The 24047-nt window shown below is 53.6% G+C and overlaps 2 protein-coding genes across 2 annotated transcripts in view; one reads left to right on the plus strand and one right to left on the minus strand.

Annotated features, from left to right (window-relative positions):
• Positions 1-12887, plus strand: part of Srebf2 (sterol regulatory element binding transcription factor 2) — a 70943-nt gene extending 58056 nt beyond the window's left edge. Inside the window, exons 13-19 of the mRNA XM_052748439.1 lie at positions 908-1025; positions 1852-1961; positions 3717-3849; positions 5277-5445; positions 7681-7866; positions 11226-11337; positions 11806-12887. Of these exons, the coding sequence (XP_052604399.1) occupies positions 908-1025; positions 1852-1961; positions 3717-3849; positions 5277-5445; positions 7681-7866; positions 11226-11337; positions 11806-12026 (1049 nt within the window). The 3' untranslated portion in view covers positions 12027-12887. The remainder of the gene's footprint in view (positions 1-907; positions 1026-1851; positions 1962-3716; positions 3850-5276; positions 5446-7680; positions 7867-11225; positions 11338-11805) is intronic.
• A 2225-nt stretch (positions 12888-15112) lies between these two features.
• Shisa8 (shisa family member 8) lies at positions 15113-22362 on the minus strand. Its single transcript, XM_052748444.1, has 4 exons — positions 19631-22362; positions 16646-16779; positions 15911-16057; positions 15113-15705 (listed from the first exon to the last, which is right to left on the minus strand). Exons 1-4 carry the CDS (start codon positions 20152-20154, stop codon positions 15311-15313), a joined length of 1200 nt encoding a protein of 399 aa, XP_052604404.1. The 5' UTR covers positions 20155-22362; the 3' UTR covers positions 15113-15310.
• Positions 22363-24047: the final 1685 nt, after the last annotated feature.

Genomic DNA, 24047 nt, shown 5'->3' on the forward strand with positions numbered 1-24047 from the left:
TAAAAGAATGAAAGGAAAAGTAACCTCAAGTTTTTTGACAGCCTCGTCACAGGGTAGACCCCAGAGACCTGCACTCCCCAGGCCGTTTTGTCACAGAGCAAGTGTCCAGAAACATCCCTCTTTCTCTCAGCTGTATCAGGGCCAGAATGGAAAGGGCTGGTGATGCTTGCTGTACAGGCCTGCCAGTGAAGGGACTTGTCAGCCATTACAAGCTTTGCAGGCCCCTTATCCAGTCAGCTTAGTCACAGCACGGCTGACCACAGGTTCTACGCTAGAGAGAAATCGGGCTCTTTATAGTCAAGAGTGCTGCAGAGTCTACTGCTCTCCTTTCCAGCCTCTCTATACTGGGGTAGTGTATAGAGATGCACCCGCATGGACACACACACCCTAGGGGACTAATTCAGAACCACACAAAGGCTTGCGCTACCTTGGGGCAGTTTTACAGGGTAATTCTTTTCCTTCCTTCTTTCTTCCTTTTAGACATTTATTTATTTTGTGTGTGTGTTTAGTAGGGGCACATGCCATAGCATGCACGAGGTCAGAGGACAATTTGTAGGAGCCAATTCTCTCCTGCTGTGTGGGTTACAGGGTTGAACTCAGGTCATCACCCTTGGTGGTGTATTCCTTTGCCAACTGAGCCATCTCACCAGCCCCTGAAGGGTAATTCTGGGTTTGGTTGAGAAAGATTTGATCCCTGTTACAGGCACAGCTGTTTCTAAGGCTCTTTCCATGCCTTTTTCACCATAAAAAGGTCTCTGGTTTATTTGGGTTTTTTGTTTTGGTTTTAGTTTTTTCCTTTACTGTACAAAGACCTCACAGATGTAAACATGTATTCTCTTGCTGAGTATACCCCCCAAGTCCAAAGGTGCTCGTGAGTAAGACCCATTTAACCCTTCTTTCTCTTCAGCTGACCCCATTGCCCAAGTCCACCAGGCTTTCTGCAAAAACCTACTGGAAAGAGCTGTGGAGTCCTTGGTGAAACCTCAGGCCAAGAAGAAGGCAGGCGACCAGGAAGATGAGAGCTGGTAAAGTCCCAGTCCCCTCGGGCAGCACTCCTAGACCAGTCAGCCAGGAAATGGAATTTGGGGTTATTTCTCAAAAGCAGAGCTCTGATTTAGACCCCACGGTGTCTGTCCTTTTTTTCACCTTTTACATCCCTTCACCAACTGGGGCGGTTGTCAGAGCAGGTTAGAAATTGGATGAATTCGCTTTGCTTTTGGGGACAGAGAGCAGTGAACTGTTGAGAGAGACAGGAGTGAGGTAGAGAGAGCTCACCGGGCAGCCCATCAGGCCCAGAGTGCTTGGAAACCCAGCTCTGCAGTGAGTGTGCTGTTTTTAAGTTCTTACATAGTTACCAAACGTGAGCTTTCCTTCACAGATTAAGACCCGATGAACTGAGAAGTGTCAGCTCACTCACATAAGTCCTGGTCCTGAACAGAGTGCTCCTGAGGAACGAGGGAGAGGCAGTTCCACCTAGGCAGTAGCAAATGTCTGGAAGACTGTGGCATTAGAAGCTAGTCTGGGGAAGAGGGGTCAAGGTTGTCTACTGAGGGAAGAAGAGACAGATCCTGCCCTCAGAATAGACTTCCTAGTAGAGGGAAGAATATCAGTGCTCTCCTAGAGATGCCTGACAAAGCTTGACCTATCAAGCATGTATATGGTATGCATGGGCAGAACTTGGTGAGCTTGGGATGGTGGGGGAAAGGAACCACAAAGGGCTGTTCAGTCTTAGTACTGGATCTCTAAGCAGCCTAGCTTAGAGATGTAAGTATGTACGTGAGTGTGTAAGACAATACATTAGTATGTTCTTTCTGTATGTTATACACATGGGACCCTTTCTTTTCTTTTTAGTGAATTTTCCAGCGCCCTAGAGTATTTGAAATTACTTCATTCTTTTGTGGACTCTGTGGGATTTGTGACCCCACCATTCTCTAGCAGTTCTGTGCTCAAGTCAGCCCTTGGTGAGTATCTGTGGATGGCTCCACAGTCCAGAGAATTTACTCTTTCCAGCCCACCACCCCTCCAGTGTGGATCCAGAATGAGTTAGGAGCATGTCTCAAAGCATCTTCCCTAGTCCTGGGTTCGTATCTGTGTCCTCCAGGCTGCCCAGCCCACAGAGGGCCTGGGCAGGATTCTTTCAGCAGAAAATAATGGAACAGTGAGTGGTGGAGTACCCCACTGAAGCCCTGGCTAGGTAGTCCATGTCAGGACCCTTTCCAGATGCACAGGATGGCACCAGAGTCTGAGTACCTGGAGCTGGTGGGTTTCCACCCTAAGCACAGAAGGCCCTTGGTGCCGGGTCCTAACACTCCCAGCCGGCAAGGCTCCATCTGTGCCTCTGTACCACCCAGCTCCCCACTGCCTCAGGTGTAGTCTCCTCTGCTGACTACAGAGCTGAGACTTTATTTGCTTCTCCCTCTAAACTGCCATCAGAATGACAGCACATCAGCTGCCACTTCTCAGCTTCTAGAGCACCTTGGGGTATGGGTTGCTAAGCTACCCTCGCCCGTTCTTCCTAGGGAGAGAAGGAGCCTAGAAAATCAACTGTGGTAGCGTGGTCTCTACTGACGTCAGTGTTTAGAAGATAGTGTTCTTACTCCTTTTCTGTCACTGGCTGTCTCTCACTGGTTTTGTGAAATCTCTGGTAACAGTTTTACAGTTGAGAAACCTGAGGCTCAGAGAAGGAAAACTGTAGCAACGAAAGCATAAACGAATGTGCTGCTACATCTCTTTGAAGAGACCTGTCCCTGTGCCTGTTAGAACCTTACCTTACATTTACACCTAAGAACAAGCTGAGCCAGGAGTGCTGGCGCATGCATTTAATCCCAGCACTCAAGAGGCAGAGGCAGGCAGATCTCTGTGAGTTTTGAGGCCACCCTGGTCTACAGAGTGAGTTTCAAGACAACCAAAGCTATGTTCAGAGGCCTTGTCTCAGACAAAACAAAAGAGAAGAATAACAAGCCGGTTGGGAATGGAGCGGTGGCTCAGCCCTCGCTGCTCTCCAGAGGACCCTAGTTTGGCCCTCCTCACCAATACTAGGCAGCTCCCACCTACCTGTAACTTCAGCTCCCAGGGGATGCAGTGCCAGCCTCTGGACCCTCTGGGCACCTGCACTCAAATGCACACACCCACATGCACGTAATTTAAAAAGAGAGTAAGTGTTTAAAAACAAACAAAACATGAGCATGGTGGCTCACATCTGTAACCCCAGCACTTGAGACACTGAAGCAGGAGGATTTCCACAAATTCAAAGTCAGCCACATACTGAGATCGTGTCTCAAAAAAGACCCAAAACAGGCCAGGCATGACAGCACGTGCCTTTAAATCCTAATACTTCAGAGGCAGAGGCAGACATATCTCTGAGTTTGAGGCTACTCTGGTCTACATAATGAGTCCCAGGATAGCCAGGGCTACAAAGAAAAACCCTGTCTCCGAAAATAAACAAAAATCTAACCTTAAAAAGAACATTTTTGTTAAACTTCTTTTCAAACTGGTTTCCTAATGATGGAGTATCAAATATGGGATTAATGGGTTAATAGGCATGAACATGTTAAGGTTCTTGATACATATTGTCAGATCATGTAGGCGGGTAACCCCAAAGACCATTTACCCATCACCACAACATAAAGATGACACATGCCATTAAGGCCACAGAGTTCCTCAGACTTGGTTCCAGTGGGTACTAATGGGTGCTTCCTGCGGCTGTTCCCATCCAGGTCCGGATATCATCTGTAGGTGGTGGACATCCGCAATCACTATGGCCATCAGCTGGCTCCAGGGAGATGATGCAGCTGTGCGCTCTCATTTTACTGAAGTAGAGCGGGTCCCCAAGGCCCTGGAAGTGACTGAGTGCGTAAGCTCCTCAACTGTTCATCTACTCCTCTCCAAGGGAATCTTATGTGAGGTAGCAGAAGGGAACAGGTCCACATAGCCATGTTGATCTGGGGTCAGAACTATACAACAGATGGGAGCTGGAGGAGGGGCAAAGGAGCCACAGAGACATGATCTAGGTCGGCACAGCCCTCCCTCTGTGTGTGTTCTGCGTAGCTCTTTGGGCGCCTTAGCAGCTATCCCCGATGCTTAGGCCGCCTCTTCCCTTCTGCTTCCGTGATGCCATGTGATACAGATGAAAAGAGCATTGCCCCTGGCAAATTCAGAAGCAGCAGTGGGATGTAGTTGTGGCCACTGCAGGGAAGTCCTGCAGCTTGTGTGGACTCTATCTATTTCCCATTTCTTACAGTTTCCAGTCCTGTCAGCCCTGTCTGCTCTGCCTGTGTGCATGTACATCTACTCAAATGTGTGCTTGTCATGGCGCACATAGAGAACTCAGAGGACAGCTTACAGAAATGTGTTCTTCCCCTCCACCTTATGGGTTCGGGGACCAAAAGGCCATCAGGCTTGGTGGCAAGCACCTTTACATGCTGAGCCATCTCCTATAGCATGAAGCATAACCAGAGACTTTGACATTCTTTTTGATACTGTGTCTTAACCTTGGAGGTGTCTAACGGTTGGTTAATGATAAACAACCCTACCTGCTGATACCCTGGCTGTTTTTGGTTAAATCTGGGTGTTTGTAGTAAAATTATAAAATGCTATAAGGCAAAAAGTCCACCTGGGGTCCTGTCTTGAAAGCCAAAACACATTTCTTGCCAAATAGAATTCTACCCAGAGCACAGAAGGGCTGCAGAGAGTGGGAGTGAGCAATTTGAGCTGTCCCAGTTTCGTTTAAGTGGCCCTATTTTTAAGTCCCCATCCAATAAATAACCAGCCCTGTACCCACCCTGCATGGCTCTCCCACCTGAGTGTGTCTGCCTTGACTCACCTAGAGACTCTGAGGCTCAACAGGTATGTTATCTAAAGTCATTTGGCCACTGAGCCGCAGAGCCACAGCAGACAGCAACGGTGCCTCATGGGCATCCCTCCTACCAGTGTTCTTGGCTCCTCTGCTCCTGAGAACGGATGAGTGGGAACCCTGGCAACCCAACGCCATCACTTCTCATTCTCTCCCCAATCCAGAGACTTTAACACCAAATCTGGGTCTCTGGTCACCTCTAGCACCAAATAAAGGAATACCAAACAGGTAAAGGCTTGACTTGGCTCAAAACCAGTGTTTCCTAACTGAAGCTGGCTACAGGACACCACTATGACATCAATTATAGTGACAGCAGATACTGCAGTGATAGAGGGTGTGACGAGCCCAATCTGAGGCTTACCCACCTGTTTGTAACCAAGCTAATATGCTCTCCCCTGCTTTCTCCTCCTGGTCACTATTCTAGGAGTCCCTTGGTGAAGGCCGTCTTCTATGCCTGTAAAGCCATGCATGCCTCACTCTCTGGGAAAGGAGATGGGCAACAGAATTCCTTCTGTCATTGTGAGAGGGCCAGTGGTCACCTATGGAGCAGTCTCAATGTCAGTGGAGCTACTTCTGATCCTTCACTTAACCATGTGAGTGGGGACCTTAGCCCCTCAAGACAGACAGCACTGGGGTCTGGTCTGTGTGAATGCTCCCACCCCAAGTTTACCTAGCCTGTTGGATTGTCTAAGAGACACAGAAACCAGAATAGTAGTTCCCTTCCCCAGAATGGAGCCTACTGGGGCAGGCATACCTTTTGGTTCCTGGGGCAAATGTATTTCCACCTTCTCCTCTCCTTGGCTCCCTTAATCCCAGATCCTGCTAGCCGGCAGCTTCCTATAAGCCACAAATGAGCTGGCCAGGGCTCTGCATTTCTCCAGGTAGTCTGTGCTACCTCCTGAGACTCTACAGTCCCTCAGGCCTGTGTGGCCCGCTGCACACCTGGCGGGTTGCTGTGGTGCATTGTAGTTGCATTGCATGTTCTGGCCGTACCTGTGCAATGTTTCCACAGTGCATCACAGAGGCCTGCCCTGGCTTCCCACTGTACAATGACCAACGGTCTCAACACTGGAGGGGACACTGGTTGGAGGACACTGCTAAAGGCCGAATCATCCTGGGAGAATGAGGAGGATAGAATGTCACAGCTGGTCCCCTAGGAAATGTGTGGTGTAACTCCGGAGAGGAGGGAAAGTTAGAACTAGCTGCTCTCTGGGGTTTAGTCCCAAGTAGCTGGGCTAGATTTTCAAGGTAGTGGTTGTCAGCAGGCATAGGTGCTTTATTGCAATCAGGACAGCATGTCAACAACCCTACCAGGATAGGTATTGTGTAGACCACAGGCTCGATGACAAGCCACTGTTGGACTTCCTTAGGTCTCCCCGTGTCTGTCTTCATGAGGAAGCCATTGTCAGCCACATTGGAGGAACTAGAAAGTTTGTAGGGCCATCCTTGGAGCTCTGGTTCCTAGGTAGCAGTTCAGGGTAGGAGAATAGGCCTGGGAGAGCGTGGTCAAAGAACAAGATCCAGGCCTGGCTACTTTCCCACACCCAAAGATGTTGTTCCGACACCTACAACTTAGAATGCCAGCTTTGGTAGGAAGTTTCTCATCTGTGTTCCCCTGAGGCTGTCAGCAGCCAGAAGATGGTAGCCAAGGGCTAGGGACTTGTGCAGGCATGGGGCAGTACAGGTCTGGGCAGCATGGTACCCCAAGTCCAGTGCCTACAGGAAAGCAGAAACCGCCTAGTGTAGCATGAATCTTAACAGTTCTTATTAATAAGATCAAACCCGAGGCCAGTTATTGGGGTAAATGCTGGAAGGTCAGAGTACCAGAACAAGCCACAGCTATCTCACCTTGCCAGTTCCTCAGCTGGTCCTGTTTCCTCAGACTGGAAGCTTCTGTGTCCTCATCCAGAATGGGTCTCAGCTGAGCTGCTGCTAGAAGCCTGAATGCTTAACCAGCCAAATCTTCACCAGCCAAAATGCTTAACCAGGCCAAATGCTTAAATTTCTGGTCCTCACACCTTATAAACCTTTCTGCTTTCTACCACCACTCCCTGGGATTAAAGGCTGCTTTCTGGGATTAAAGGCGTGAGTCACCATCCCTGGCTGTTTCCAATGTGGCCTTGAACTCACAGAGATCCAGAGGGATTTCTGTCTCTGGAATGCTAGGATTAAAGGTGTGTGCTAACATTTTCTAGCCTAGGTATCTTGTGGCTTTTCTGTTCTCTGACCCCAGATAAGTTTATTAAGGTACACAATATTTTGGGGAACTCAATACCACCACAGCCTAGGTGAGATGAGAAGTGGCCTGCAGGGAAATCTCGTGGTCCATTTAGAGCTGCTCTCCTCTTACTGCTGCACATGGTACTGGTGGGCTGTTGGGTACAAGTAGGTACAAGTAGTCGCCTTGTCAGCCGTTGCAGAGTCCACACGGCTCCTGCTGTGCATGCAGAGCACTGTTTTGTAAATGCTCATGCAGCTGCGCTGCCATGTCCATTTTGTAGATGAGGAAAGTAAGGCTTAGGTTAAGTCGGTGTGGGAAATCTATGCCCTGAGACCCACAAGGGCTTTCTCTCAGCCCCTACTCCCTGTGCTGTGTCCCTTTTAGAGCTTTCATTTTCTTCCGTGGAGAACGATGAGAACAGACCTCCTACCTCCTGGGAAAAGGATTAGGTTCCCCACAGCTGTCCTTTCAATGCCAGCCCCTGGGTTTTGCGCTTCAGTCCCTAGTGCTTCTGAGTGTTGGGCTCAGCGAAGGTCTGCAAGGTGCTGGGATCCTTGCATTAGGCATAAGCCAATCACCTGTCTCTTCCTTTTGGTTTATCCCCTAGGTGGTCCAGCTGCTCACCTGTGACCTACTACTGTCCCTGAGGACAGCACTCTGGCAAAAGCAGGCAGGTGCCAGCCAGGGTCTGGGTGAGACCTACCATGCATCAGGCACTGAGCTGGCTGGCTTCCAGCGGGACCTGGGTAGCCTGCGCAGGTTGGCCCATAGCTTCCGCCCGGCATACCGCAAGGTGAGACCTAGCAGGCCGGTGGGATGTGCAGATTAGCATATGTGGGTCCTGGGCCCCAGGTCCCTTCGTAGGCATATATTGTGAAGGTGACTCTCTGAAGTCAACCACGTGACCTGTCAGGCACCTACTGGGACTCAACACTAAGCTGGGTGCCATGTGTTCCTTTGCATGTGCCCAGCCCAAAGCCATGTGTCACCAGTCAGGCACGCAAGAGCATTCAGAGGACAGAGGAGCAGCTAAGGATCTCCCAGTCCTGGCCACAAGGGAGCCTGACAGTCATAAGTAGTTGTCAGCCTTACCCTAGAGCCATACTCAAAGCAAAATTCACTGATTCACTTTCTAAGCCACTTGGGAACTGGCTCTGCCGCCTTCTCTCCACAGCACCCCAGCTCCGGCTCTAGGATCTGAGATCAGCCTCTGAGGACAGTTGCACAACTGCATTGATACTAGGCTCAAGTCATTCCTTCTGTTTATGCTGCCTATTAGAATAATGCACTGGGCCTTTTGTTTTGTTTAGAGCAGAGTCAGTATATTGCCTAGGCTGGCATTGAACTCCTGGCCTCAAGTAATCCTCCTGTCTCAGTCTGTCTTAGCATCTTGTATATGGAATTGCAAGCACATACCTCCAAGCTTAGATTGTATTAAACATTTCAAGTTGGGGGACAAGGGGGTGACTAGAACTTGCTGTGTCAACCAGGCTGGCCTTGAACTCACTGAGATTCATCCAACTCTATCTCCCAAATGCTAGGATTAAATGGTGCACCACCATGCCCAGCTTAAAAACGTATTTAAATTTTTTATTTGACACATAATAATTAAACATTTATAGGTTTATTTATAATACATATTTATTACAAGTTAATCTATACATAGTGTGTAATAATCATAGTTGGCATACCCTTCACTTTATTTTTTGTTTTTATTAGACTGTATTAATTATGCATAGCGGGTTTCATCGTGGCATCCCATGCATGTATACATGTGGATATAATGTGCTGTGTTCCTGTTCTCTCCTGTTGCCCTCCCCTTCTCACTCCACAGCTCCCGTTCCTCTTCCCGGCTAGTCGCTCTCTGCTTCCATGTTGGTGGTGGTTTTGTATTTGAATGGCCCAGTGAATTTCATCAAGTTTGTTCTTAGGCTCATGGGACCTTAACCAGTGGCTACACCGCTGACAATAATGTCTCTCCGTCTCCCATCAATCAGTAATCGCATATAGATCTCACGAGAGGGCTGAGACCACATGAGCTCCACCTATTCCATGACAGGAAGTTGTTGAGCCCAATCCTGTGCAGATCTCATGCAGGCGATTTTAGCTTCTGTTCATTCCAGGGTGCAGATCCAGAGTGCACTGGCTGTGTCCTACCCAGAAGCCAGTGTTCCACAGCACTGCCTCACTTCTGCTGAGGAAGAAATCCCTTATCCTAAGGTCCAGCCTCATGGTGGTACTGACCACTGTGTGCAGCAAGCCATGACAATGGTACAGCAGAAAGATATAGTCCTTAGAGCACCGAACTGGCTGTGGGAAGTGTGCTTGCCTAGAGTGTGCAGAGCCCCGCATCAGTCGCCAGCACCACATGAGTCTTAAGTGTGATGGCACACACCGAAATCTTAGCACTTAGGAGATAACAGCAGAAGGATCAGGAACCCAAAAGTCACCTGAGGCCACATAGTGAGTTCGAAGCCAGCATGGGCTATTTGAGACCTTACCTCAACCAAAAAACGAGAGAGAAGTGTGCCCCAAAATTTGGGCCACGCTTCTGTTATGGAATGCACTCAGGTCAGACCTCTGGTCTGCTCACAGACTGGCTGGCATTGAAGGCCTCCTTTAAAATGCCTTCCCTTCCCCACCTCCCCCAAATTCCCTCCCAGCATCACTGAGTAACATCACTGGCTACTCAGGCTGGAGCAGGAGTATTGCAAATTCAAGGGCAGCCTACACAACTTAGCAAGACCTCCTCTCAACATTTAAAAGGCTGAGGATACAGCTCTGTGTGGAGAGCTTGCCAGGCATGTGTAAGGTCTAATCCTATCTCTAACAATGGGGAAAGAAAAGCAAGTTAGAGACCTAGACCTGGGCCTCCATCCACCAGTGATTCTGTTTACCTCAAAGCTGCTACTTTAGGCCAGTGAGATGGCTCAGCAGGGAAAGTCGCTTGCTATCAAGCTTGATGACCCGAGTTCAATCCTCAGCACCCATATGGTGGAAGGAGAGAAGCAACTCCCACGGATCATCCTCAGACCTCCATGTGCATAACGTGGCATTTACTCTCCACACTTACATGTTCACACACAACAAAAGAAATCTTTTCTTTTTTTCTTTTTTTTTTTTTTTTTGAGCTGCCATGGTAGGTAGCTCACACCTTTAATCCTAGCACTTGGGTGGCAGAGGCAGGTGGATCTCTGTGAATTTGAAGCCGTCGTGGTGTACAACAGGAGTTCTAGGCCAACCAGGACTACACAGTCAGACCCTGTCTCAGAAACAAAAAAACAAAAAAAGAGCTACTGACTTATCCCAGGAAACATGTCCCAGGTCCAGCCAACCCACCTACAGCCCACATGTGACCAAAGAGCAATGAGTGGCTGAACACAAAGTCATAAAATTAAGAGCCAGACATGGTGGCGCATGTGTTTAATCCCAGTACTCAGGAGGCAAAGGCTGGTGAATCTCTGAGTTCAAGGCCAGCCTGGTCTACAGAGGGAGTTCCAGAACAGCCGGGACTACACAGAGAAATGCTAAGAAAAGAAGAAAAAAAAATCCTGAACTTAAAACGAGATTTCTTGTGTATGTGATCTTTTGCCAGTGGGGAGGGGAGTGAAGGGCTGGCTTTACTGCACAGTTCTTAGGCATGACCTTGTAGAAGACAGTGTTGTGTTGCAATGTCAAAGGGCCAAACAAGACTGTGAGTCCAGACTGCGTTCCTTTCTGAAGAAATAAGATACTGAACTTGATACCAACCTAGCCGTTCCCCCTCATCCCTCTCTCTTCTCCTTTGCCCTTTTGGCCTACTGGGACACAGCCTTCAAGGACAAGGCTTCACCCTAACTCGCCTTCAAACCCTAGAGGATACCGCAGGGCTTTGTTGCCACCAGGAAAAGCTCCCTCTGGCCTCTGGCTCATCTAGTATTGCTCCTGCCCAGCGGCTGGCCTGTGCTCTGTCCCCATTCCTACAGTTCATCTAGGTTTCTAGCTTGACTTGAGGACAAGGTAGGTTGCTCTCCAGGAGCAAGAAAGGCAGGGTGATATGGAGAAGAGAGGGAGGCACTGGGTAGAAGAGGAGATTGCTTGCTTGAGACATAGCCTCTAGGATTAGATGGGCCAGAACCCAAGAGTTTGACTGAGGCCCCCTGTACCTGCCAGGTGTTCCTACATGAAGCCACCGTGCGCTTGATGGCCGGAGCCAGCCCCACCCGTACACACCAACTGCTGGAGCATAGCCTACGGCGGCGTACCAGTCAGAACAGCAAGCATGGTGAGTCCAGCAGCTCCCTTACCACAGGCCTGGTGGAGCCTTCACTCAGGGAGATGGGAGGATAGAGCCCTGGCATCTGGCAGAGTGTGCTCTACACCCTTGCCTCTCTTGGCTGCTTAGTGGAGCTGACACTTGACGCAGTGGGCAGCAGGAATGGGGTTAGCTGAGTAGTCATGAATGGGGCTTAGGATATCGTCCAGTGCAGAAGCAGGGGAGGAGCTGCATGGGTTCAAATATCTCAGCCCACACAGTGGCTGTATTTCAATGACCCAGTGAATTTCATCAAGTTTGTTCAGAGGCTCATGGGACCTCACCAATGGCTACACCACCTCTAAGTCCCTCTTCTGTCCTGTGAGGAGGACTCGGGAGAGAGCAGAACATACCTCCTCACAGGATGAGGGGTGAGTTCAACAAATGAGGCCACACGAAGTCCTTGGGACCGTGCTTACATAAATCTCATTCCCACAGGAGAGGTAGACACCTGGCCCGGCCAACGAGAGCGAGCTACTGCCATCCTGCTGGCCTGCCGCCATCTTCCACTGTCTTTCCTGTCCTCCCCGGGCCAGCGGGCAGTGCTGCTGGCAGAAGCCGCCCGCACCCTGGAGAAGGTGGGGGACCGACGTTCCTGCAACGACTGCCAGCAGATGATTGTCAAGCTGGGTGGTGGCACTGCCATCGCTGCCTCCTGACCACGCACGGGCTTGGTCCACCACTTTCCACCTTTGTCTCTGTCTCCCAGGACCTTCCCTCTGTCTCTCAGACTGTCTCCCCATCTGTTTTTCTCCCTCCTCCAAGAGCTGTGAGGATGAAGGCAAGACTGACTTTCTGAGCTGTCACCTGCCAAGGCTTTTGGATCATTTCAGGCCAGTAGCACCATGGGCAAAGCTCCTTAAGAGTGCTGCGGTAAATGCCCGTGGTCTAAGCCCAGGTGGGCTGAGAAGAAAGGCCGTCTGAGCAGGAATGGGGTGATCGCCTCACTTGAAAGCAACCTAGGGTGCTGCCGAGCCCCTTCCCCAGCCCTCTGGAGACTCGAGTGCCCCTCTCTGCCTCTTTGGGGTTTTGTTATGGATTTTTTTTTTTTTTTTTTTTTTTTTTATCATCAGGCTTTCTCTGGGAACTAGGATTCTGTGCACCAGAGAGCATTTTGGACTTATCTGGCATGCCCCTTTTTATACAGATGTTTTTATATGTGTGTCCTTGGGCCTGCCACGATACAGGGCAAAGTTGCTGTGGCATCTGAATTTCTCCCTGGGCCTGCATTCTCTCCCCTAGGCCTGCCTAAGCCTGGTCATTGTTTTCTCATCATTACAAGGGACAGCCAGGGAAGGAAGGGAGCCCAGCCCTGGGGAGGTGGGTGGGAGGCAGGGGCAGGTCTAGGGATGGATAAAATAATGTTGGCATTGTTTTTTAATTTTTTAAAAAATAAATGGTATCTTATTTAATTGTCCTGTTCCTTCCCCCTCTTCCACCCCCTGGGATGGCAGCCTGAGCTCAGGGTAGGCCCAGGGGCTGGACAGGATGAAGCCACCGTTGGGTCTGGGATCCAGGGGTCTTCAGCATGATTTATTTTTTTTCCTTTCTACCCCAGCCTAAGTCCTACCTCCCATATAGCCTATTTTGATCCCTAATTCCTGTCTGTGAATAAGCCAGGGTGGCAGACACTGGTCCCAAGCCCTCCCCAGCAGCAAGCCTCTCTTTTTTCAGGGTAGGCAGCAGGAATCGGGTTATCTTGCCTTGAGATGGGGGAGTCCTAGGAAGAAGAGCAGTCCTGCTTCTCTGGACTGCTTGGCTCAGGGCTTCCTGAGAGACTTGAGAGGAGCCCTCCCTCCTCGTGCTTCTTCAGGCTGGTTGAAGCAGAGAGTAGGTGGGGGCAGGCCCTTCCTATGCTTGCACCCCACCTTCCTATCCTGTCTCCCCAACTGTCACTGTAATTTATGGCCCCACCCATGGGGCAGCCCAGCCCTTGTGTCCTGTGTATATACTGTGCCTTTTCTCCTTGTTGAGGGGTGGGAGGGTGGTTTTTCACTGAACGGGATACACCTATGTCTTCCTTCATTCACCATGTGCTGGACATAGGGTTATTCAATAAACACAGATTGGTACCACCTAACACAAGGTGTGTGAGTCTGTAGTATGACCTCTGCGATGACTTAACCAAATGACTGCCGAACTTGGCCAGCAGTGAACTAGGGACTAGGAGCAGCCAGGTGGCTGCAGTCCGATGGTCCTTCCTTGCCCACAGGCGTACCTGACAAGCTCTAGGGATGGATGAGGGTCTGGGTAAAAGGGCTGTTATCCAGGTTCCAGCCCCTTGCCTGGCCGTTCAGCTGGCTGGCTGGTAGCACGTCTTTGGAACTTGAGATGTCAAGTCACTCCTCCATCAGGTGGGCCACTCCTTCGTTTCCACTTATTGGAGGCAGGTCCTAAGCAGCTCACCAGTTGATGGCCACATACAAGTATGGGTCGGTATTTCCCAGCAGTCACTTTGGTGAACTGCCCGTAGCCTCCACTTGCATGCATGCAGAATGGGATGGCTAATTCCTACCTTTGACCTCAGCACCACAGGCTTACTGCTCATTTAGAGCAGTGTGACATGTGTGAATTACTAGTGTTCGATAAGTGCTTTGTGAAGCTGGTCAGAGGTGGGTGGTAAGACCACACGGAGTATTTGGGCCTTGGTAGAGGTAGAACGGAGGATTCATTCCATCTGAGAATGAGCCTGAGGCTGAACTGTTTGGTGTATGGCTGCGTCTTGTTCATCTGTGTTCATCTGGCCGAGAAACAACCCTGGACCACGTCCTAAAGGGCATCTCCAGCGGAGGAGTACCCTGCAGAGGCTAGAGCAGCCAGGAGGGGTACCCTGCAGAGGTTAGAGCAGCCAGGAGGGCCAACCAGCACATTGGCCTCTGCCTCGCCCCAGTGAACATACAAGGCTCTTGAGCAGAAGGGTCACGCTTCAAGACCTTCATCAGCGTGGCAGGTGGCCTGAGTGACCCTGGGCAAGGTACTTAGGTCCCCAAACCTTACTTTCCTTATCTGCAGACAGCCCCATAGGTCTCTTAGGATTAGAGATGGCAACAAATAGTACCAGTGTGCCAACCCTGGGAACGAACGAAGGGCATATACCTCACCTGGCTGTAGCTAGGGTATCCCCACACACACCAGAACCTGGAACTGAGGGACTTGGGGAAGATGCAAAGAGGCTATGACAGTGCCCTGGGCCTCAGCCAGGTACTGGGAGCTTCTGGCAGGAAGGGGGAGAGAGCTGGCAGTGCCAACCCCTTGCAGCGGGAGCACCCCAAGGGAGGGGCATTGCCAGGCTCGCATTCCAACATCTCCATCCCCCTAACCCCAGAGCAGCTCCTGGGAGGAGGCTAGGCTCCTCTATCCTGAGCACCAGATGTCCATGTGGCCCACACCCATTAGGGGGGTGGCCCTGGGCCAATCTGGCCAAGCGGCCTGCAAGCCAGGAGCCGGCCTGGGGCCAGACTGTGAGGATCAGCCAGGCTGAGCTAACTCAAACTGTTGAGTGAGAGATCAGCTGCGGGTGGGGAGGGGCTAGCCTCTAGGAGAGCACATAGACCCCCACACAGACAGGGTCCCAACAGACCCTCTGCCCTGAACCCAGGCCTTAAGATGACTGAGGCCTACCTGCTCTCTTCTATGGCTCCTTCTGCTCTGAGCAACGTTTGGCATTCAACCCAGCCACCCTCTCTGGCCACTTCTCTGGCTTGCACTACGGTCTTGTACAGTCAATGACTGATGATCCCCTTGGGACTGGAACCACATTAGAGGGTTTATTTACACAGGTACGGATAGCCCTACATTCCCAAGGGCAGAACACCTGGCCCTACCCTTTTGGCCCCTTTAGCCACAGGCTCCAAATGTCCCCAGTCCCGCCTGGATCGAAGCCAGCACTGCCACTCCACGGCCTGGGGCCCAGGACCACGCAGAAGGCTCTAGCAGTTCTGCTTCAGACGGTGACCTCGGCTTTGCTGTTGGTGCTTAGGTGCCGGGGCCCTCGGCCCGCGCTGCTGTAAAAGGTGGCGGGCTGCGCGCTGAAGGCCTCGGGCAGCTTCTCCACGCTGAACTGACGCCGCGGCACGTGACTGGGCCGCCGGGGCGCAGGGGAGACCTGAGCCACCAAGTGGCCACGGGGAACCGGCCGCGTGGGGCGGCCCGCGGTCCAGGCCGCATAGGGGACCGACGAGACAGGGCCGGCGGGAGGTACGTAACCCGGAGGGGCCCAGGGACAGGCTTCGAGCAGCGCGGGCAAGTCCTCCGGAGGACGCGGGGTCCGCGCAGGGAGGGTCCGCGGAGCCGGCTCGGTAGAGGGAAAACGTTGATAGAAGTCCTGGGGTGCAGCCTCTGCAGGGGGGCGGGGGAGGGACAGGACCGAGAGGGTCAGGCATCGCAGCACCTGCCCTAGGAGCCGGGGGTCAGCTGCCGAGGGAGCTGATTGGCTGCTTGGGGACGTCCTGAGCTCTGATTGGCCAAGCCGGCTACCCTTGAGGGCGAGAAGGTAGTAGCATCCCTGTAACCCTGGGGGACTGGCCAGCAACATGCACCTCACCTGTGGCCTTGAGGGCTGCTGCTTTGAGAGTAGCGAACTTGGTGTAGTCGGGCTGCAAGGCCAGGCTGCCGCCACCCTGCAGCCGGGGGCCGCGCGGGGGGCCCGGGGTAGCAGATCCCAGAGGTGCATTATTGAGGCGCTTCTTGTCTAGAGGGGAGTCGGGGGTAGAGAAAGAAAGCCGACCTTGCCTACGCCACCACCTCTTCTCAACACCCTCCCCAACAGCAGCTCCAGGCAGCTTGGAGCATGGATGGCTGTCCGAACGAACGTTCGTTCTGGCTTGGCTCCCAAAAACATGAACAATGGCCGCAAGCCCCGAAGGATGCTATCCTAATGGATGGCTTGCTCGCCAGCAAGGCGCTGCTGAATCCCCACAGAGATGCAGGGGCACTGAACTCCGGAACCCGACATGTAGAAGGTGGGGGAACCGCCAAGAAGACCGAAAGGGTGGGTTCCAGACCCACAAGCCAGAGCCTCGGAACCACAGCCCCAGCCAGTATATCCTGAATCTGGAGCCTTTCTCACAGCACCCTTGCCCAAGAGATGGTTCCTCTCCACCAGGGCTTTGTCCAGACCCCAATCACACTCCTGCACCGGCAACATATACGGCAGGCAGCCGCTGTTCCACCTCCGCTCCCTAGTCAACCAAGCAACTCTCCCCACTCCCAACACCTCCTCCACTGACTCCACAGATGGGCCGATGCCCATCGATGCCCATCCACTAGCCCTACTCACCTGTGTTGTTGAGGGGGGAACCCCGAAGAACACCATCACCCATTTGTACCTGGACACAGTTACCCAGGTGTGGGCCCAGAGGTGGAGGCAGGGGTTCCTGGGGGCTTGGCTGCTTGAGAAGTTCTGTCAGTGTCCTGTGGAGAAGGAAAGATGCTGAGGGGGCTTGCCAACCCCCTGCCTCCCCATCAGCCAGATAAAGCTGGCAGTAGCCACCACTGTCTCCTTTGTTTTGTTTTGTTTTTTTTCCGGAGCTGAGGACCGAACCCAGGGCCTTGTGCTTGCTAGGCAAGCGCTCTACCACTGAGCTAAATCCCCAACCCCTTATTTTATTATTTTATGCATATGGTGTTTTGCCTGTAGCACATGCTTGCTTGGTGCCCTCAGAGGCCAGAAGAGGACATCCGATTCTTGGAACTGGGGTCACAGGTGGGCATAAACCAGTGGTTCTCAACCTTCCTCATGCTGCGACCCTTGAATACACTTCCCCATGTTGTGGTGACCCCCCAACCATAAAGTAATTTTTGTTGCTACGGGTCCTCTGAAAGAGTAGCCAGTGCTCTTCACCACTGAGCCATCTCACCAGTCCCCCGTGGTCTCACTTGGTATCTGTGGGCAGTTCCTTGAACCTCTCTGGACCCTCCCTTCTGTTCTTTCTAGTAACTAACCTCAGATATCTCATTTCCCCTACAAGGCATGACCCGTCAGCCTCACTTGTGGTCCCAAGATGGCCATCTCCCAAAGCAGGTCAGGCAAGTAGTGAGGTCATATGGAACGCGGGCCACCTTGTCTTCCTGAGGTTCCTTCCCGTAGTTCACTCCCCGAGACCCTCCCTGTTGAGGTCCCAGCAAAGCTCTCTGCGTCCAGTACCCTTCTCTTCACCTCCTCCCATAGGTTTTTGTTTGTTTGTTTGTTTGTTTGTTGTTGTTGTTTTCGAGACAGGGTTCCTCTGTGTAGTTTTGGAGCCTGTCCTGGATCTCGCTCTGTAGACCAGGCTGGCCTCGAACTCACAGAGATCCCCTGGCTCTGCCTCCTGCATGCTGGGATTAAAGGTGTGCGCCACCACCGCCCGGCTCCTCCCATACTCTTATTCATTCAAATGCTGCCAGAGCCCCTCCTCCAAGATCTCCCTTACCTGCACCCTGCAGTGCAAGGCTTCTGCTGGGCCTGGGACCTAGCTGTCACACAGGCAAGGAAGGCAGACAATGAAGAAAAGAGGGGAGCCACAGAGATTCCCTCCGTGACAGCCCTGCACCCAAAGGCTGTGTGACCTTGGCCGGCTGCCTCCCTGGGTACCCAGCACACCCAGCCCCCACCCAGCTGTGACAGTGTCTGGCTGAGCCTTCCCCATAGGCAGCCCGGCCTTCAGCCCAGCTGCCTGCAGTACCCAGAACCCATGATTTCCTCCTCCTCTGTCTGACCCTCCTTCTGGGACTGGGTTATGACTGATTAATGAAGAGGCATGATGGAAGACACCTGAAGTGGCCAAGGATTAGCTGCAGGGTGGCAGGGTCTAAAAGGGTCTGCAGCCTGCCGGAGTGGGCACATACCAGGATGAGCACTGATAATCCAGTTCTCCCGGGTAAAGGCAGAATCATCGTGCCTCTGGGCCTTTGCACATACATACTCCAAAGCCTACTTCAATCCCCTCCATGCCCTCTGAGAAGCCTCCCCTAACCATCTGTATCAGCATGGCAGAATTAAAGAGAAATTTGGGCAGGGGTTCAGAACACACCCACCTAGGAGCCCAAAGAAGAGAGTCAAGGCACATTCTTATGGGCACATAACCAGATCGGAATTTGCAGACAGGTGTTGAAAATGAAGAAGCTGGCTATGGACTAGTCCAACCACCCCCTACCCCAATGGGTCTCAGCTCCCATTGCTTCTCTGACCCACTGCTACCTCTGTTCTGCACCAGAGACCCCAAATTCAGAGGCTGAGCCTCTGCCTCTGCAGCATTCAGAACACACACACACACACACACACACACACACACACACACACACACACACACACACACACACACACCAAACACTCATGCTGGCAATTCAGTAGCTAGGGGAGAAATGCAGGATCCCATCCAGCTGTCTGGAAGGGATGGGCTAAGTGGTCTGGTGGCAACAAGTCTCATGCTCTGCCCCTGAGACATCCACATCTGGTCCACCAGGTTGGGGGAGGGGGACTTCTCTCTGCTGTCACTCCCGATGGCAGCCTGTTGCATGTAGTGTCAACAGTCTGACCAGGCTGGGACGTGGGTGGATAGGGAGAGCATACAAGCAGGACACGAGATTTGCTGGGGACATAAGTGGCGGAGGTGGGGTGAGAGCTCCAGGGTCAGGACAGAATCTCAGCATTCCCATCCGGCTGAAAATTCAAAATAAGCTCAAAACTTGAGCCAGCACCTGGCCGATCTCCGAAACACACAGGTCTCTATTTCCTCCACACTTGAGTCCCATCTGAGCAACCGGAGAGACAGACCTTTGCCTGGGGGCTATTGAGGGGACGCGTCTGAAACTCCAAGGAATGAAGGTCAGGTTTGAGTCACACGGGGTTGGGGAAATGGATGGAGGTGGGAGGGAGGGAGAGGAAAGTGGGAGACGCAGCAGGGGAACCCGCCAAGCACCACCCTCTCCCTTCTCTCCGCTCAAGACCACCCTCGACACTGCCCCAGTCCGTGTCCTGCCTGGCCATCGTCCATGCATGCCCCCTCCCCTGGACGCCGAATTTCTGTCTTCTGTAGAGGAGGTTTAGAGCTACAAGGAGAACGACCCAGAGCCCAGGATAGGCAGGGAAGGTCAAGGGGAGGGGATATCAGGTGGCTCCTGCGGGGGCAGGAGAGAGAGACCCAGAAGAAACAAAAACAAAAAGCGAGAAGGGGGGCTGCCAAGAAGCCTAGACTTACAGGGGGGTCGAGAAGGGTGCAGTTGCAGGGGAATTTGGACCCAGTCGGGGACGGTGAGGACGCGGCGGACTGGAGGGCGCGCTCACCTGGTCACCGTGCGCCGAGCGCGCGGGCTGTGCGCTCTCTCCAGGCCCAGGCGTGCCCCGATGCCAATCAGCACGAGTAGCGCGGCGACACCGCACACCGCGTAGACCGCAGTGTGGCTGCGCTCGCGGCCCGGATCGCGCGGGGCGGCAGTGTCACGGGTGCGGGCGGGCGGCCGGCCAGTCTGCACCCAGGCCGGCGTGTCGTAGTTGGAGCAGCGGCTCTGGTCCAGGCGGCGCGGGCCGTCGTGGCAGCAGAAGCGGTAGCCGCACGTGCCGCAGCAGAAGCTGTAGACACCCGAGCTGCAGTTGAAGGGCGGGTCCCACTGGCCCATCACGTCGTAGTAGCCGCGGCAGCGGTCGCCTCCCTCCGGGGCCGCGGTGCTGGAGGCTGCGGGCTCCTGCGCCTCGGGAGCCCCCGCGCGGCCCGACGGCGACCCAGCCAGCAGCAGCGCCAGCCGGAATGCGAGCGGGAGCCCATGCGGGCGCCGGCCACCGCGCTGTCCCCGCGCCCCAGCGCGCTCCATGCAGCCCGCGCCTCCTGCTATTGCGCCCCGCGCATGGCTCGGCGCGCGGCCGCTCTGCCCGGCTCCCCCGCGCCCTCCGGGACCGGTCGCCCCGCTGTCCGCGCTGGCTCCCGGCCGACGCCTCCTGGTACGTCCGCGGCTCCGGACACAAGTGAGCTCCGTGCGGAGTGCGCGGGGCTGGACCTCCGGTGGGCGCGCCCTCCTCCCGGGCTCACCTCGGACTGCTCACGGTGGAGCCCGGCGGCGGGTGCTCGCCTGCACCGTCCCCGGCTCCCTCTGGCCCCGGCGGGCGGGCGGGCGGGCGGGGCCCGGGTCTTTCGGGGACTGAGCCGGGCGGCGGGTCGCCGGACACCGCTACCTTCCCGCCGCCCGCTCCGCGCTGCCCGCGCTCTGGCTCCGGCTCTGGCGCGGGCTCGGCGCGGGCTCGGAAGGGCGGGAGAGGGAGCGAGGGGAGGAGGGCGGGAGGGAGGCAGAACCGGGGGAGGAGCGCGGCCGCCGCGCCGGGAGGGAGGGCTTCTGTAGGGCCAGTGCTGCGGGCGCGCCCCACCAGGGACCCTCTCCAAGGCCTCCCTCAAATTGAATTGGACCCTCGAGGGGGCTCATCTTAAGAGCTCTGGGGACTCGGATCTGGCCTTGGATGAGAGGTTCCCTTCTTTTTAAGTGAGGGGATAGAGGCATAGAGATCAAAGCAGCCGGGAACAGGCCAGGAAGGGTCGGCACCCCCCCCACACACACACACGCCCCAACGTTCCTTCTTTTTATCCTGATCGTGACATGAGTGAAGTCCTTCTACAATAAGGACCCACAGCACAAAAATGGCGAAGAGGCAAACTTGGATCAACCCCTCTCTGGTCTGCCCCAGAGCATGCGCCCTGCTACCAAAACCTAGAGACGTTTGACTGGGGTCCTGGGATGTCCCAGTTCTGGGCACAGCCTGGCCAGAGCCCGCAAGTGGTCTGCTCCCCTCCCCAGCCTCTGCCTTGGAAGGTTGACCAAGTCCTGGGGACCAGGCCAGTCGCACTCTCCTGTACATCCTTGGTCTCTCACTCCTGGCCACTCCCTTTCACAAGCTGAGGGAAAGAATGGCAGGGCAGGACCCAATCGTCGCCCACCCCCTCCAACCCCCCGTTGAGTTTTTAAGGGGAATGTGACCCCGATGCTGGGCCTTGCTTCTCCCTGCTTCAGTAGTTACTGGTAAAATCAAAAGGTTTTCCTGGTACCTGCAATGATGAAGCAGTACTGTATGTAGACTTGGGAGGCTGAAGTGGGTAGACCACTTGGACCCACAACTTTGAACATCCTGGGCTACCCTGTCTCAAATTGCAAACAGAACAAAATGGTGTCACACCCCTCAGGATGGAGCAGGAGGGTTGCTTGAGGCTGAATTGGTCTACATGGTGAGTTCCAGTCTTTATTGGAAAACCCTGCCTCAAGAAAAAGGAAGAGGGAAAGGAAGCTAGCAATTTGGGTTTGGTGGCTCATACCTGTAGGATTAGGAGTTCAAGACCGAGTTGGGCACTGGTGGCACACACCTTTAATCTCAGCACTCGGCAGGCCAGAGGCCTAGGCAGGCAGATCTCCGAGTTTCAGGACAGCCTGGTCTACAGAGTGAGTTCCAGGACAGCCAAGACTACACAGAGAAACCCTGTCTTGAAAAACCAAACCAAGGCAAAACAAAGGAGCCTGGACCATAGGAGACCTTATCTCAAAACCAAAACCAACCAACTAATCAACAAAAAAACAGTGAAATAAATCAAGGCCTTTTCCTGAAGGGCAGGATTCATAATCCATTCCTTCCGGGAGGTAGAGATTAACAGGCCACTTCTCGATGTCCAGATGGGGACACCAGGAGGACAAGGACTAGGTTTCCAATTCACCCCAGTGTCCCTCTGTCCCAGCACAGCCGGGTGCCTGTCAATATCTGCTGAAAGAGTGAAAGACACTTGCTTCTAACTCCTGTATGACGAAGAATTTACCCACCCTAGGGGCTTTTCTCCTCCCTTCTCTCCCTCCCTCCTTTGGAGCCTGGAATCAGCTTATGAAATTGGAGGGTATAGCGGGAGGAAGAGGAAGGATTTACATCTTAAGGAGGATCGCGTCCTTGTGCTGTGTGAGATGAGGACTGACAGGCTATTAGTGGGTTAAAGCTGGAGCGGGGGCAAGCACCCGCCTCGAGCCCGTCAGACCATCTCCAGTTACCCTAGCTAAAACTGACCAGTCCCCCCCCATACACATGCACGCATACCCATGTGATTTCCAGCCAGACCCCCTCCCCCCATCCCCATAAAGACTTTCTACATTGTCATTTAGAAGGGGGGGGGGGGGAACAAGATGGACAGGGACATGACGTGCTTTAATCCCATCACCCGAGACAACCTGCCACAAGCCAAGCGGATCGCACATTACCGCCTCTGTTGGGACTGGTTTTTAGTTCGGGGGTTTTTGTTGCTCTGTTCAGAACTTAGGAGCTGTGCTTTCTGAGGCAACCTTTTTCCTGCTTCCTTCCCTGGCTTTGCTAAAGATGGGGCAAGCGCCACCAACTGTGCTGTGTACGTTAGGTTCCTGTCACCCTGCCGAGCTGACCTTGGGGCTGCGGGGGCTCTGAGGGTGCTCTCTCTCCAACCCCACTTCTGAGCAGCGCTCTGGAACTGTGTTGTCTTCCTGTGTGCCCTTGTTGCTCCTCTTCTGGGGCCCTCTCTTACCCTGTTGTGTTGGTGTCTGCTCAGCACTTGACCTCATATTGACTCCTCAGGACCAGCAGATACCTGTAGTGTAGAGCGATTCTGTCAGGCTGACAAAGGACCTGATTCCAGTTCCCCATCCTACACAGGGACCGATGTCCAAACCTCACCCTATCCCCAGCTTTCTCCCTGTCTTAGCCCGACTCTGTGGATTCTATGGTCAGTCAGCAACCGCAAATGCCATCAACTACAAGGTCTGTGCCAAACATTCAATGCCTGTCTGTATGGACACGTGCTCTTGGGGTGAGGGGCAGCAGGAAAGAGATACCAGACACAGCTGGCCTGTGTTCTGGGGTCTGACTTTCCATGCAGCTGATACCCCACTTCAGGAACACGGCGACGAGCAGGGCTACCAGTTCTAAAGATAATGCAGTTCAGTGAAGGACAGACAGACCTCTTTATCCCGGACCCCAGGGTCTCTGATCACAGCAAGGCTCTGAGGCACCCGCCCCCTGTCTTTCCCCTCCCAAGCCTGTGTCACCAAAAAATCGCCCATTGATCCAGGCTTAAAATAACCCCTGGCATCTGCAGTGAGCCCCACGGGGCGGGCAAGAAGAGCGAGTGTCTGCCTGAAGGGCACCCGCCCCGCCCCCCCCAGCTCCCAGGGCTGGCGGCTGAGTGTAAGTGTGCAGGCGGAGTGTGCTCCTGGATGTGTGTGTGTGTGTGTGTGAGAGAGAGGGCATGTCGGGGGCAAGGGTGACTCTCAGGGACTTCCCTGCACTGTGGGTTTACATGGGTATTTCACTGCCTGACTGGCTGTGAGGGCCTGAAATTCTATGAGCATTAGCAAAAGCTTGTGTTGGGCCCCAGTGTCCCCATCTGAGATGTTAGGTGACCCGTCTTCCACTCTGTGCAGTTGTGGACAGGAAGGGTTGGAATTTACTAGACAGAAACCTAAGAACAGGAGAGGGGAAGTGGCTTGCTGTGACCGGCACAAAGCCCAGGAGGAGCCCTGGGCTGACCTGGAGCCGTCCTGCAAGCCCGGAGCCTGCCCTGGGCCAGCTCAGTATCCAGCGGCTAGAAGCCCTCACTGTCCCAGGGAAGCATTTCCTCCCCCTGACCGGCACATCATGGCCAGCCAGTGCAGAAGGTCTCCCCGGAATGGCTGTTCTTTCAGTCACCTCTCCCTGGAATGCCTCCTTCTGCCCTTAT

This window comes from Peromyscus californicus, unplaced genomic scaffold (genome assembly GCF_007827085.1).
Source record: "Peromyscus californicus insignis strain IS unplaced genomic scaffold, ASM782708v3 Scaffold_20__1_contigs__length_68692818, whole genome shotgun sequence".
In the NCBI taxonomy this organism is placed as follows: domain Eukaryota; kingdom Metazoa; phylum Chordata; class Mammalia; order Rodentia; family Cricetidae; genus Peromyscus; species Peromyscus californicus.

Bases quoted from the DNA above. Each gene is read 5' to 3' on its own strand.
- Shisa8 (XM_052748444.1), bottom strand. From the start codon at position 20,154: ATGGAGCGCGCTGGGGCGCGGGGACAGCGCGGTGGCCGGCGCCCGCAT. The intron at 16,058-16,645 runs GTGAGTAGGGCT...ACTCCCCTCTAG, and splicing joins TTCCCCCCTCAACAACACAG to ACAAGAAGCGCCTCAATAAT. The intron at 15,706-15,910 runs GTGAGGTGCATG...GCCCCCCTGCAG, and splicing joins AGCAGCCCTCAAGGCCACAG to AGGCTGCACCCCAGGACTTC.